The 14655-nt window shown below is 56.8% G+C and overlaps 1 protein-coding gene and 1 long non-coding RNA gene across 2 annotated transcripts; one reads left to right on the forward strand and one right to left on the reverse strand.

Moving 5' to 3' along the window:
- Window positions 1-2538: 2538 nt before the first annotated feature.
- LOC127393829 (scavenger receptor cysteine-rich domain-containing protein SCART1-like) lies at window positions 2539-12242 on the forward strand. Its single transcript, XM_051639317.1, has 10 exons — window positions 2539-2917; window positions 3156-3461; window positions 4344-4664; window positions 4750-5064; window positions 5419-5733; window positions 6359-6673; window positions 7782-7877; window positions 8312-8362; window positions 8607-8759; window positions 12211-12242. The coding sequence occupies exons 1-10, from the start codon at window positions 2539-2541 to the stop codon at window positions 12240-12242; spliced, it is 2283 nt and encodes a 760-aa protein (XP_051495277.1).
- A 417-nt stretch (window positions 12243-12659) lies between these two features.
- On the reverse strand, window positions 12660-14536 carry LOC127393617 (uncharacterized). Its single transcript, XR_007891503.1, has 4 exons — window positions 14446-14536; window positions 13396-13431; window positions 13240-13275; window positions 12660-12845 (listed from the first exon to the last, which is right to left on the reverse strand). It is a non-coding gene; the product is annotated as an uncharacterized LOC127393617 (long non-coding RNA).
- Window positions 14537-14655: the final 119 nt, after the last annotated feature.

Raw genomic sequence — 14655 nt, forward strand, 5'->3', positions numbered from 1 at the left:
CCTCAGGTGCTGTGGCTACTCCTCTGGGTGCAGCTGTGTAGGGGTAAGTGCTGGCTCCCTTTTCTCACAGTGCAAAGCCAGTGGGTACCCCCAGGATGACAGGGATCCCTTTGGAAGTGAGGTTTCCTTCCTGGTGACACTGGGACAAGAGTCAGAAGGTGCTCAAGTCCATGTTCCTTTTCCTCTGCCTATATGAGTGGGAGAGAGTATCTTCACTTTCAGGGCTCCAGTGTTTAGGGCACACTTTGACTGGCTGGATTTATGGACATGGCCCTTTCTGTGGTACCCTTTTGGGATCCCCTGTACCCTCGTGCTGTGCCTCTGGAGCTGATGGTAGCCCAGCTGGCGACTAAGTGGTACTTAATGATCCCCAGGGGACAGCCCATCTCCAGGGTGGCTGGGGACTGTGCTGTTTATTGTCCTCAGGTTTTGGAGGACTGTGACCTCAGGAGGGCACCCCACACAGACAGGGGAGTCTGCATACACAGGCCCCAGCACTGACAACAGTGGAGAAGGGCAACACGGGTTCTGGGATACTCAGGATTGTCTCATTGCTCCCTGGGGACATAGAAGGCCCAGGAGTCATGGTGTGTTTGGGTGGTGCCAGGGCAAGTGGTGGGCAGAGGGAGCTGCTGGCCTGGAGCATGGGGCAGTTCAGGGGTGCTGGGTTGGGGAGGAGCAGGTGCCCTGCACAGGAATGGGGGCATGGGTAGGGGATCTTTGTGGTGAGAGGAGTTGCCAAAGCCTATGAGACAGTGAATGGCCCAGTGTCCCTGGAGTTAGCATGTCCAGCCTGCACAGCCCATGGGGAGACCCTGGAGGAGAGAGGGCTTCCATCCTGGTGCTTGTGACTTGATCTGAGCAGGAAGGGACCCAAGACCTGCAGTATGGGACTTGGTGCTCTCCTGACTGATCCCATGTTGGTGTTTGAAGGGGCTGCAGAAGTGAGGCTGGTGGATGGTGGCAGACGCTGTGCTGGGAGAGTGGAGGTGAAACACCAGGGCCAGTGGGGGACTGTCTGTGGTTTCTCCTGGGACATGGCTGATGGCAAAGTGGTTTGTAAGCAGCTGGGCTGTGGGTCTGCTGTTGAAATTCCTCAGTTTGGACAGGTTGTGCCAGGATCTGGCCCCATTTGGATGGGTAACGTTGACTGTGATGGCACCGAGTCTGACCTGTCTGACTGCACACATGGAGGATGGGGTCAACAAGAATGTGATCACAGGTTTGATTCTGGAGTGACATGTTCAGGTGAGGGGTCAGCCTGTTCCCTCCTTTGGGGCCAGGATGCAGGGAAAGAACTGGCTGCGCCCTCAGGGAGCAGTGAACAGACACCAGAGTAGGTCCCAGTGTGGCCAGTGATACTGCTCAGCTGGGACATACACTGGTGATATCCCCAGTCTCTGAGGAAAGCCTAGTGGGAGCCCACCCAGGGTGCCTTCATTCTTTCTGGTCCCTGAGGTGGCTCTGCCCACCACAGTTCATGCCAGGGGTTAACATGAAACCCCCTCCCTGCCCCACAGTGTCTGTTCATTCCCGTCTTTCACTTTCCATTCACCCAGGACTTGTGTGGCAGCACTGTGACCCAGGTTCCCCTGTGCCACAGGCACCAAGAGCAGCTCATGTGGCCACGCACAACCCTGGGAAAAGTGATGTCGCAAGCTGGTATTGGGGGGCTTATGTGGGGAAGAAAAGAACAGTTTCCCACAAATGCCTAAGATGGCCTGAGAATTGTGGGTTGTGCCCACTTGCAGAAACAAGTTCCGCGGCCAAAGTGAGTGCTCAGAGGGAAGGGCGCTGGCCTTGGGCAGAGGAGCAGGGTGGCCCATGGCACCTCGTTCCTCTCCCAGGGTCACCCCATGAGAACCAGCCCATGGAAATATTGCCTGGCAGGCAGTGCCAACCTACAGCCCAGCCTTTCCCAGCCACCCTGTGCCACAGGAGCTCTGCCAGCACTTGCACTGTCCTTGGTGGCTGCCCTTGCCCCAGGACCTTGTGTCAGCCCAGGGCTGCTCTTCTGCCTGCTCTCCTGCCTGCTGCCTGGCACTGGCCAGAGATGTGCCCACTCAACAGTGTACTCTGGCCCTAGCTGAGGACCCCCTCCTGGGGCAGGTGCTGGAGCTGAAGGGCAGGGACAGCCTCACCAAGTCTTTGCCCTGGGACATGTCCCATCTAACAGCAATGCACCAATGGTCCCTGGCCCCCAGTAGTGGGGTGCATTTCTGGTAGCTCCAAGGGGTTCCTCAGCTGGGCCCTGAGCTCAGTGGGCAGATCAGGCTGCAGCAGCCAACAGTGCCTCAGCCCATCTCCTCCGGCTGAAGTGCTCTGGGTGCTGCAGGGCCTGGGGCCAGTGTCAGGCAGCCCTAGGTCTCCAGGAAGGCAGCAGCAATTTTTCTGGTGCCTACAGCTGGAGGTTTTGGTGAGAAATCAAGCCCATGACTGCTGTGCCGATGTCTGAGAAGTGGCAGGAGGGGTCTGGAGTGTTTGTGCCATCAGGACCCACTGGGAGCTGCTGGGGTGCTTGTAGCTTGTGCTATGGAAATGAGGTGGGATGTGGGTGTGTCACTGCCAAAGGACTCTAGGAATTCAAAGGGGTCTTTGGTTGCTCCAGGATTTGTCCAGCTGGTCGGAGGGGACAGCCCCTGCTCAGGACATGTGGAGATCCATGACGGGAACCAGTGGCGATCTCTCTGTGACTCAGACTTTGATCCCAAAGCTGCCAACGTGGTCTGCAGGGAGCTACAGTGTGGTGCAGCCCTGTCCGTGCCCATGGCATCTCACTTTGGAGAAGTTGTTGGTCCCATGTGGGACAGAGAGCTGCAGTGTGTGGGGAACGAATCCCTTCTCGCCTCCTGCCCCAGGGGATCCCCCAGGGACCAGCCCTGCACCCACAGGAATGCTGCTGGTGTCACCTGTACACGTAAGGACTCATGTTGGGGTCTTAAACACAAAGGATCCTGCTGGGGGCAGGGGAGCAGGGCAGGGATGGTTCTGTGCCAGGTATGAGGACAGGAGGGGTGATGTGCTTGTCTGCAGCCCTGCAATCACTCAGAAGGACATAGGCAGGGCTTCCTCCAGGTGGCCTCTCCTCCAGCTGCCGAGGGAGCGAGCACGCAAATCCACCCTCTCTTACCCTCTCTCTGTCCCTGAGCACACAGGGTTCAGGCTGGTGAACGGCAGCACAGCGTGTGAGGGGAGGGTGGAGGTCCAGGTGCTGGGGACCTGGGGCACCCTTTGTAGCTCCTACTGGGATCTCCGGGATGCTCACGTTCTCTGTCATCACCTCAACTGTGGCTTTGCTGAGTCTATTCCTGGAGGAGGACATTTTGGGAGAGGAACTGGTCCCATCTGGAGAGACTCATTCCACTGTGATGGGACTGAGGCCCACCTGGGTCAGTGCCCAGTGACTGCCCTGGGGGCCTCGCCATGTGCCCATGAGAACAATGCTGCTGTCATTTGCTCAGGTGAGTGCTGGGATAAAATGGATTAGCTCCATTCTCCTCTTGCCTGCAAGATGGCAACCCAAAGCAGAGGACCCCACTGAATGCCAGGCTTCACCAGGAGTGAGCTGGAGGGCTTCCCCAGCTCAGACCAACTGCTCTGCTGTTGGAGAGCAGAGGACTGAACAGGGGCAAGTGTCTTTGCTTCCCAGGTGGCTCAGACCCTGGGGCCACTGCCAGACCCAGGCTCCTTTGCTCTCCCACTAGGGGATGAGCCAGGCACAAGGCTGCGGGGCTGTTCTCCATCCCTCTGGCTTCAGACAGCTCTGTCACAGCCCTCCAGTGATATCCTCAGGGCCTGTTTTCACCCCCACAGGGGCTCCCTGGGGGCCCCCAGCAGAAGCAGCAGACCAGGGGAGTGAACTGCACAGCAGGACTGAGCTTTGCTCTGACTTCTGATCAGCACAAGTTCCAAACTTGTCCTGCGTGGTCTAAAAGGCCCCCACAGCTCTTCTCCCTGCGAGGGACACCAGCTCCCAGTCCTTCATCCCCAGGGATGCAGGTGGGCAGAGATGTGTGGGCTGTGCTCAGTGTCTCAGCAGGGCCAGTGCCAATGCTGAGGCTGGACAAGGCCTATCCTGGCACTGCCCATCCCCCAGCCGCTGCTGGCTGCTGCTGCCTCCTGCAGGAGCTGCCTTGACTGCCTTGGCAGGGATGGGCTCAGTGGCTCTGCCCTGCCAAGAGCAAAGCTGACATCTCACTGGAGAAGGCTCTGGGCCTGGGAAACCAGCCACAGGGAGCCTTGGCACAGGGCTGGGGGCAGGCAAGTGGGCTCCAAGGAGACATGATGCAAGCTGCTGGGTTGCCCAGTGCTGTCAAGGGCTGAACTCCTCTCCCTAGGCCCAGATGAATCAGCATCCCTGCGGCTGGTGGATGGAGGGAGCCGATGCGACGGGCGATTGGAGATCTTCCAGCATGGGACATGGGCCAGAGTTCTGGATGACCGGTGGGACATGCAGGAGGCCCATGTGGTGTGCCAGCAGCTGCAGTGCAGAGAAGCAGAAAAAGCCTACAACCCCCCGAAACCTCAGAGAGGAATGGGTCCCGTGGGGCTGCGAGGGGTTTGGTGCATGGGGCATGAGGCCAACCTGACCCTTTGCAACACCTCCCTGCCGGAGAGTGCCCTGGGGGCAGGGATTGCAGAAGATGTGGGGGTCGTTTGCTGGGGTGAGTGTCACTTCATGACCCCCCCAGGCTCTGCACTGGCTGGGCCCCAGCCCCTGATGGGAGCTGGGGCTTCTCCCCGCTGCAGGGAGCCGGCAGGTCCGGCTGGTGAACGGCTCTGGGCGCTGCGCCGGGAGAGTGGAGATCTACTACCAAGGCAGCTGGGGAACTGTCTGCGATGACGGCTGGGACCTGCCTGACGCGGCCGTCGTTTGCCACCAGCTGGGCTGCGGGGAGGCCCTGGAGGCCCGTGGCTCTGCCTGGTTTGGGGCCGGCTCTGGGCAGATCTGGCTGGATGGCATGAACTGCTCCGGGGCTGAAGCTGCTCTCTGGGACTGCCCAGCAGAGTCCTGGGGGGAGCACGACTGCGGGCACAAAGAGGACGCAGGAGTCGTCTGCTCAGGTCTGTGCCAGGGGCTGTGGGGGAGCCCAGTGCCAGGGGAGGCTGGGACAGGGGGAGAGCTGGAAATGGCTGAAGCACTTCCTGGCTGCCTCTGAGCCCCTGACAAAGCCCATCCTGTCAACACCCATGCATGGGTCCCCTCAGACACCTGGACTCCCTGTGGTAGTTCAGCTGTCCCCAGGGGTATATGGGAAGGGCAGGGCTGGCTGTTCATCAGGGAATTTTCTGTTCCAATGAGTGCAAAGAGGACTTTCTGGCCCTGACTTTTCCTGGCTGAGGGCCTGAGAGATGCAGGAGAATCCCAGCTCCCACAACCCTGACCAGTCGGTTCCCCTCTGGGGCTTTTCCTCCCAGAGTTTGTGTCCCTGAGGCTGGAGAACAGCAACAACTGCTCTGGGCGCCTGCAGGTTTTCTACAATGGGACATGGGGAAGCATTTGTTCCAACTCAATGTCTCCCAAAACGGTGTCACTTGCATGCAAGGAGCTGGGCTGTGGGGAAGAAGGGTCCCTGGAAACCCACTTGCTCTATGGCAGAGTGTCTGGGCCCGCCTGGCTGGATCACGTGGAGTGTGGGGAAAGCAACAGCTCTTTCTGGCAGTGCCCTTCTTCTCCATGGCACCTGCAGTTGTGTGATGGCCTGCGAGATGAGACCCACATCATCTGCAATGGTAACTCCGAACTACCTGGGCACCGGGATCCCCTCAGCTCCTTCTCTCTGCTGGGCATGGTCAAACATAAAGACAGGTCCCACAGGTGCTCTTCCCTTCCATGCCAGACCCTATTGCTTCTGGTGGCACAAATGGGACTTCAGAATTCAGAGCCCCACATATTCACCAGCAGTTGCCAACCAGGCTTCCAGCAGTGCTCAGGGGAAGCACAGTTGTCTTCAGGCAATGTCTCAGAGGAGACCAGCCAAGGCACTCAGGAGTGTCCCTCCATGGGACACCCTCCTGCTGCCCTCTGACACAGGGTCCCTTGGGTCTGAGCAGTCAGGGTCCCCCACACTGCCATGTGTGTCCACTGAACTACCAGGGTTCAGCTGCTGCCATGAGCAAGGCAGCATGGGGAGGAAGGAGCAGAGCTCAGCCCCACTCTTCTGCATGAACCCCTGCAGCTGCCTCTTTCCCACAGCATTTCCTTCTGCCGGGGCAAAGCCAAAAACAGTCTCAGGCCTGGGTGCCATGTGCCCAAACTCCACAAGTTGCACAGGTAGCTGCTCCTCTGCATACCCCTCTCACCTGGCAGGGCTCTGCTTGCTGTCCCCTTGCCCTGGGAGGTCTCTGCCTTCTCCAGACAGGGAGAGGATTCGTGCTGTGGGAGGTGAGAACAGGTGCTCGGGCCGAGTGGAGATCTGGCACCGCGGCTTCTGGGGGACGGTGTGTGACGACTCCTGGGAGCTGCAGGACGCGGAGGTGGCCTGCAGGCAGCTGGGCTGTGGCCCCGCCGTGTCTGCCCTAGATGAGGCTGCCTTTGGGGAGGGGATGGGCCCCATCTGGCTGGAGCAGGTGGAGTGCCGGGGCACAGAGCCATCCCTGCGGGACTGCTGGGCCCGGGCTGGGGACAGCGGGGCCTGCCGGCACAAGGAGGACGCTGCTGTGCGCTGCCGGGGTGAGTGCAGGGGCTGTCAGTGATGTCTGTATGTGCGCACACACACAATGGTGTGTCATAGAGGAGGCTCCTTGGTATCTGAACACCCACCCTCTCAGCCCATCTCTCCTGCTCCTCTGCAGCTGCACCCAAAATGCCAGCACGAACTCCCCAAGAAGGTAACCTGTCCTTCCTACCTGTCCTGGGTCTTCTTGTGGCCCCGCTGTGACCCACAATTGGAGGGAAGGGGTCTTCAATAGGGTGGCCATCTGGAGGGTTAAGGAGGGCTGTCATTTACCCAGTGGGGTGAGAGCTTCCCCATCACTCACTCTTGGGGTTTCCCACGTGCTGTGTAATGGGGGTCAGGACCAGTGTGTCCCAGCCCTCCACCTCTCCCCAGCCTGGTGCTGCCTCATCCATGTTCATGCCCATGCAGATCCCACTCAGAGCCGTCCAACCAGCAGCAGGAGAATCTCATTGCCTGTCATCCTCTGCATCATCCTGGGAGCCCTTCTCTGCCTGGTTTTGGCCTTCCTGGCTGGGCAAGTGCGAAGTGCCAGGGCTGGATGCAGAGGTGGGACCTTCCTCCCCCTACAGTTCAAGGGGAAGATGAGACTCCAAACACAGGGGAGTTAGGGATGGGGTGGGGAGAGAGATAGCAGACATGGATTACATGCTACTGACACTGGTCTGAGCAGCACTGGAGGGGGTTGTGGGTGAGAGTAGATGCCAGGAGGAGCACTGGGCAGCAGGGTCTGTCCACTTGGTTTCAGGCTTTTAGAGTGTTCCTCCATCCAACCCTGAACTCCCAGCAGCTGGGCAGGGGCTGTGCTACTTATCCATGGGGCAAAGAGGGGGCACTTCTAGGGGGAGAAGAAAGCCGGGAGCTGCTCCTGGGGCCAGAGGGGCACAGGTGCTGTCTCTGAAGGGAACGTGCAATGCTGTGGCTGCCCCAGATCATCTCTGTGGGATCATTGCCCTCACTGAGGAAATGGCAGTGGTGGGTGAATGGCGCAGTGGGGCTGTGCTGTGGGGAGAACCCTGGGCTGGCCCAGGGAACAGGGTTGGCGAAGCAGAGTCAGGTCCTTTTCCCTCTCAGCCCAGCTCTGGGTCAGCTCTGCCTCTGCAGGCTCTGAGGGAGCTCAGGATCCCTTCCCTGAGGCCATGTACGAGGAGATTGGTTACAGCTGGTCATGGGAGAAGCAAGCGAGGCTCAGCAGCTCAGGTAGGTGTGTGTCCCTCATGATGAACACATCTGTAGGGCTCTTTCCACTGGCCCTCACCCAGGACTGACCCCCTGCAGGCCCCTGGCCTATGCTCCCCACAGTGCTGGGGCTGTGGGGTGTTTGGGGAGAGCAGCCAGATCCTGGGCCCAGCAAAGAAGCTTCCTCCCCACCAGCTCTGCCCTTCCCAGCTGGGGACAGCCTCTCTCTGCATGGCCCTGCATGCTGGGTGACACCTGAGGGGTGAGGGAAGGGGCTGTCCTAGGACAGGACTGGGAGCTGCTTTAAGACAGAGTTTGTCCCAGGGGAGCAGGTTGAGTCCTGAGCCCTCCTCCCCACTCAGCCCTGGCTCTGTGGGTCCCTGTCTCCAGCAACACTGACCACAAGACAGGTCAGCAGAGCGCACTCCCATAACACCTGCTGGACCCCTCTGCAGCCTCCTATTCAGAGGGGTTCCTCACCAAGCTGCAGCCCTGCCCTACGGACAGTAAGGAGGAGCGTGGTCTAGGGTCAGCACCAAGTAATGGGGCAAGAAGGGTTTGATCTCTCCTCCCTGAAAACATGGAGTGGACAGCAGTGTCACTGTCACCATCAGATTTGGGGAGGACTTGGAGGATCTTCTGTGGTGCTGCCAGCACCAGTGTCTTGAGCCCCATTTCCCTATGCATCTTCTCATCCTCTGCTCTTCAGGACATGTCTTCTCACTGTCACCAGCTCCCCTGTCCTTTCAGACATCCCTGTCCTGTCTGGAGGTGAGCCAGTGAATGGCTATGATGATGCCATGGAGGTTTCTGACCCTGTGGAGGATCCAATCCCTGGGCAGGAAGACTTGGAAAATCCCAGGGCACCAGAGGACACAGCAGGGCCCAGGGATGCACCTGGAGGTGAGAGGGAAAGAAAGCACTGCCAGTTCCTGGGGTGCCATCCCTAGTGCCAGATGAAACACTGCTGTACTGAGAGCCTGACCTCCTGGGATGGGGGACCTGCCCTGGGAGCTTTCCTTGGGTGGACCAGGGGTGGGACAGGGACTGGTGAGGAGAAGAGAAGAAGGTGATGCACAGCAGGAGGGGCACTCCATGGGATGAATGTGCAATGGCCAGGCTTGCTGCTCGCAGGGACCAACCTGTGCTCCCAGAGAAGTGCTGGGGTCCCTGGAGCTGAGGGAGATGCCTGGTCTCTGTCCCCAGGGAGCACAGGTTATGATGATACTGAAGAGGTGTCTGTGGCACATTACCCTGAGGACACGAAGGCTGTGACACTGGAGCTCCGTGCACAACAGTCCCTGACCCATGGACCAGGAGATCCCATCCCTGCTGTGCAAGTGAGGGTAGCCAGGAGGGAGGAGAGGTCTGCAGAGGTGGGAGAGCCCTGAGCTCCAGGGACCCATCTCCTTTTTCCCACGGGCAGCAGAAACAGTCTGGCATTTCTTTTATTTGTACTACCCTGTTTTTACACCTTTCCTCCCTATTTGTTCCTATTAAAAGCCTTTGGGCCAGATCTGGTTCTGTCCTGGCTGGGTGTCAGGGTGTCAAAAGACCTGGCGGTGAGGAAGGGGTATGTCTCAGGGACAGCACTCTTGGGGTGAGGCTGTGGGGCAGCAAGAGGTTCCTGGGCAATATTCCTTTTGACAGAGAAATTTCCAACCTTCCAGCCACAGTTCCCAGCAAAAATGGCTCTTTGCAAGGCTCCATAATGCACCCCAGTGGGAGCATCCATCTCCTTACCCTAGGGTTCCCCAGTTGCTCTTTTCCCTAAGCCCTACCTGGGTCACACTGGTCCCATGGTGCAGAGGCAACAACAGAGCTGCTGTTTGGGTTGAGCCCTGAGGTGGCTACGTGCCTTGAACATCCCAGCCAGCCATAGGAAAGGGTCACATCCCACAGATCTCCTCCCACAGTGGTTAGGAGGCAGCTCTGCTCCCACTGCGCTGTCACAGGCTGCAGAGCCGCTTGCTGGGGCACATGGGGCTGGGATTGCCCCTTCCATGGCTCTGGCTTGGATCCCAGTTTCCAAGGGCTGCTCTTGCTGCTTTGGGCCTTCACAGAGATCAGTGTTCCTGTCACAGCCCTACAGCTCCCCCCTTCTTTGGAAAGGGCTGTGAGGTCCCATGGCAGCCCTGGGACCCCTCCTCCTGCTGTGCTCTAGCACCTGGACTGGCAGGATGGGGAATGTAGTTTGTGGTCAGTCCGTAAGAGTTCCTCTCTGCTTCTCCTTCCTTCTAAGTCATGGCAATCTGGTGAAATTCCCACTGACTGGAAAAGGGAAAACAACACGTGTCTAAAAAGGGAAAAAAATAAGACCTCGAGAACTACAGTCTGGTCAGTGTCATCTTTGTGCCTGGAAAGACCATGGAGCAGATCCTCCTGGAAACTACACTAAGGCACATAAAAATGTGGAGATGATTCATGACAGTCTCAGCATGGCTTCACTAAGGGAAAAGCATGCCTGACAATTTTGGTGGCCTTCTATGTGCTCCAGCATTAGTGGAGAAGGGAAGGTCCATTGATGTAATCTATCTGGACTTGTTCAAAGTGTTTGACACTGTCCCACACAACATCTTTGTCTCTACATTGGAGAGACATGGACTTGATAGGATGGACCTCTTGGTGGATAAGGAATTGGCTGGATGGTTGCACTCATAGCTTGATGTTCAAGTGGAGGTCAGTGAGGAGTGATGTTTCTCAAGGGTCAGTGGGCCCTCAGGAAGTTCAAGAGGGCCAAATGCAAGGTCCTGCATGTGAGTCAGGGCATTCCCAAGCACAAATGCAGATTGGGTGAAGATGGATTGAGAACAGCCCTGAGAAGGACTTGGGGGTATTGGTTTATGTGACTCACCGAATTACTTGGGTTGGAAGGGACCTTAAAAATAATCTAGTTCCAAACCCCCTGCCATGGGTAGGGACACCTTCCACTAGACCAGGTTGCCCCAAACACCATCAAATCTATTCTTGAACAGTTCCAGGCATGGAGTAGGCACAACTTCCCAGGAAACCTGTGCCATTTTCTCACCACCCTAACACAAGAATTTCTTCTTAATGTCTAATCCTAATCTCCTTTTTTTTATCTTGAAACTGTCCTCCCTCATTCTATCACTCTGTGCCCTTGTAAAAATTCTTTCTTCAGCTTTCCTGTAGCCCCTTCAGGTACTTGAAGGTGCTTTAAATTCTCACCAGAGCCTTCTCTTCTCCAGGCTGAACAACCCCAATTCTCTCAGCATGTCTCCATAGGAGAGGAGATCCACCTGTCTTAGCAACTTCATGGCCCTCCTCTGGACTTGCCCCAATAGCTCCAGGTCCTTCATATGTTGGGTGGCCCAAAACTGACCCTTGGTCTTCCTGGTCATGTGGTTTCTAGCAGACCCCCACTATGATATCATCTGCCCCTGCCCTCCTTTAACCCTGGCCCATAATCGCTTGGTCAGCTCTCCATCCATCCCCAAGCAGAGCTCTGTGGAGCCAGTCATCGATGTAGAGTGCAACACCCCTCCTGTTCTCCCCTGCCTTTCCTTCCTAAAGAGCTGGTACCTATCCATTCCCAGGCTCTAGTCATAGGAGTCAACCCACCATGTCTCAGTGATGCTGATAACACCATAGCCCTACAGGCATGCACACATCTGTAACTGTTTGTATTGTATGGGGAATCTGTTTGTTCCCCATACTTGTGCATTTACATAGAGGCATTTAAGTTGAAGTTGTCTTCCTGGCCGGGATTATATTCTCAGCCCTTAAGAGACCAGGTTTCTCAAAGCAGGTCCCATGGTCCAAATAGCCAAAGCCATGGTGGTGACACCATTCCTGTTTTTTTAAACTCCTTGTCAGAGAGGAGTCTGGGTGCAGCAGTATCCAATCCTAATCCAAGCATTGGTTAATGGTTTGTAAGTGAAGGTTTCAGGTGTAGAGATTTCAGTCTAGGGCTTTAACAAATAACAATGAGTCTGGTATGGTGTCTGTGTCTTAGGCAAGTTAGCAAAAATCAGCTCCCGCATGGCTATTTCTCTCAGATATTTGGCACAGTCTTTCAATAGCCGTCCACTTGGTCTGTATCATCCCTGAAGAGATTCCTGTTTTTCGACACTCAGCAAGAGTAATGTCCAGAGAGTGTGGGGTTGTGCTTCTCTTTCAGACAGTCCTCATGTCTCTAGCCATCTCTCTCAACCGCTTGGCTTTATTACCCTCTAATTCCACACCATCCGCTCTGTTATCCCAGCACCAAATAAAGAGTTGTTCTCCTTCGTGCCGACTATAGTCTTTCCGGATATCTCCCAGCTTGCTAAGGGACAGAGAGAAGGTAGTCACCTCCTCATGACCCAATCTTCTTGTGTTTTGCCTCCTTCAGGGGCAGCTGGCACCATCGGAATGCCTAAGTAAGCCACATCACCCATTACTAGGCGCTGAGTAGCTGCCTACCTGTGCTCCCCTCCTGACCCAACACTAAGTGCGCAGTCTGGGGGATGGTGCTCAATAGAGCCCTGGTAAGAACCAGTTTCCCACTGTGCCCCCAGATCACAGAGTATGCCAAGGGCTGGCACAGTCTTCCACTTGCCTCTCCCAGCCCCACAGGAGGACTCTCCAGGTTACCTAATCTGCTCTTGTCTGGGAGCACAACGTGGGTGGCAAAGGGGGACCTCCTTTACAGAGACACCCTGGGTGCCAGAGCTCCCTCAGCCACTCTGCTCGTCACGGTGGTCCAGCCGGAGAGGACCCAGGCATCCAGGTGCTGGCAGAAGGGAGGGGATGTGGACAAAGACACACACAAACACACACGGTGAGCGTAGGTTTGCTGAAGGGATTTATTGATCGTGAGGGAGAAAGGGCCCAGGGCTCCCAGGGTACTGGGTGGGGTCATCCAGGGATGATCATCTCCTCTTGCCTCTGGAGGGGGACAGGACAAGGACAAGGGTGTCACCCATCGAGAGATACAGCCAGGCGTTTTTGGCGCAGAAGCTCCTCCAGCTGCTCAACCGTAAGGAGCTGGGCAGAAAGGGAAGGTTAGGGACATCCTTGGGTGCACCTGGGTGTATTTGGGGGCAGGGGAAAGCAATGGAGTCACTGGGGAAGGTGTCTCTGGAGAGAAATGGGGTCCATGAGCTTGCACGGTGGAGCACAGAAAGCCATGGGGGTCCACATCTGGGTGTGTGTATGTTTACTGGGGCATCCCGGGGTATAGTGGGCTGCAACGGGAAGGATGGGAATGCAATGGGATCCCCAGGGAAGGGCTCTCCCTAGGAAAAAATTGGGGTGCAGGTGTGCTATCTGGGGTTAGAGGGAGGTGCACTGGGGTGTACTGGGGTATATACTGGCATAAGCTGGAGTGTTGTTGCCAGGGAGGGGAGGGTCTTGGGCCAGCAAAACTTCAAATACCCACCTTAGGCCTCTTCACTCGACCAATTCTGATTCCCACCTGGAAAGAGATCATGAGACCTCATGGGTCACTGGGATGTCTGCAGACCCAGCAAGGCATGGGAAGACCAAATTGCCCTCCTGTTCCCCAGGCTGGACTCGGTGCTACCCCACTACTTACATTCATGCTAGAACTTCCACTTGCTTCCAGGATTCCCTATGGAAAAAGAGTAAAAGGCTGGTCTGCATTGGACCTCGGTGGGGCTGTGGGTGAGGAGTAGGTGTCCCCATTTCCTGCAGGCCCATGACTTCCTCCTGATGTGATGGGGAAAATGCCTCCTACTCCCCCCAGTCCCATTTTGCCATGATTCACCTGGAATGTTTGTTCATGCAGCAACCAGGGCTGGGAATGCAGACAAGGATAGTATGGAGAATGTGATGGATTGAAAGGCAACAAGAGTGGGAGGAAACACAGAGACAGGGCACTGGGGTCAGTTTGGGGAACCCTAACGACTGGACTGAGAGTCCTGAAGAAACAGAACTGCATGGGATGCAAATGGGGGATGAAGGAATTCAGGTGGAGGGGAAACGGGAGCTTCAAGAGAGGGGGTTAGTAAAGAGAGGAAGAGGACTGCAGAGACCAAAATGAGGAGAGTGGGAGAGTGTTTGTGAGTGGGGGTCCAAGGAGGGGGATGTGGGGCCAGTGTCACCGTGAAAAGCATGAAAGGGAAAGGACTGAGGGGAAAGATGGAAAGAAAGGCCTTGGGAGCGATCAATGGGAGGGCATTTGGGGACCCTAGATAGGACACAGAAGAGATCATGGGGAGGAGAAATCTGAGGGGACCAAAAGGGTGGGATGGGGAAGCCCAAAATGGAGAGGGGTGGGACCACGAAGACCAGAAACCGGTGTGGGCCCTCGCAAGACATCGCAGTGGACCTTCCCAGGGAGGGGGCAGATCCAAGCGTTCCCTGAGGAACCCAGCTCTGGGCAACAGAAGCTGAATTGCAGGGCAAGTGGAGGGAACCGATGGAGCTGTGGGAGGGAGAAAGGTGCATTGGCCAGGCCTGGAGGTGCAGGGGAGCCTGGAGAAGCCCCTTGCTTGGGAAAGGGAGAGGCCAAGTTGAGGGGTTTTGTGCTCACCGCTAGGATTTCATTCTGCAGGAGAGCGGATCTCCTGCAGCCAAGACCCATCCCCAGCATTGAGCCCCTCCCGTGGCACTGGGAACTCACCTGAGCATCTGCTGGGGTGCACAGCAGGATGGTGAAGAGCAGGACCACGCTGAGCACCGCCACCTTCATCTTCCTCTGCAGTGTAGTGAGTCTGGGGTGAAGCTGGAGAAGCTGAGGGACAGATTTATCTCTCCCAGGACTCCTCCTTGACCCTCCCCACCCCGAGTGCCCCCAGGACAAAGCCAGGTTTGGCAGAGACACCAGTGCTGG

The sequence above is a fragment of the Apus apus genome, chromosome 23 (genome assembly GCF_020740795.1).
Source record: "Apus apus isolate bApuApu2 chromosome 23, bApuApu2.pri.cur, whole genome shotgun sequence".
Lineage (NCBI taxonomy): Eukaryota > Metazoa > Chordata > Aves > Apodiformes > Apodidae > Apus > Apus apus.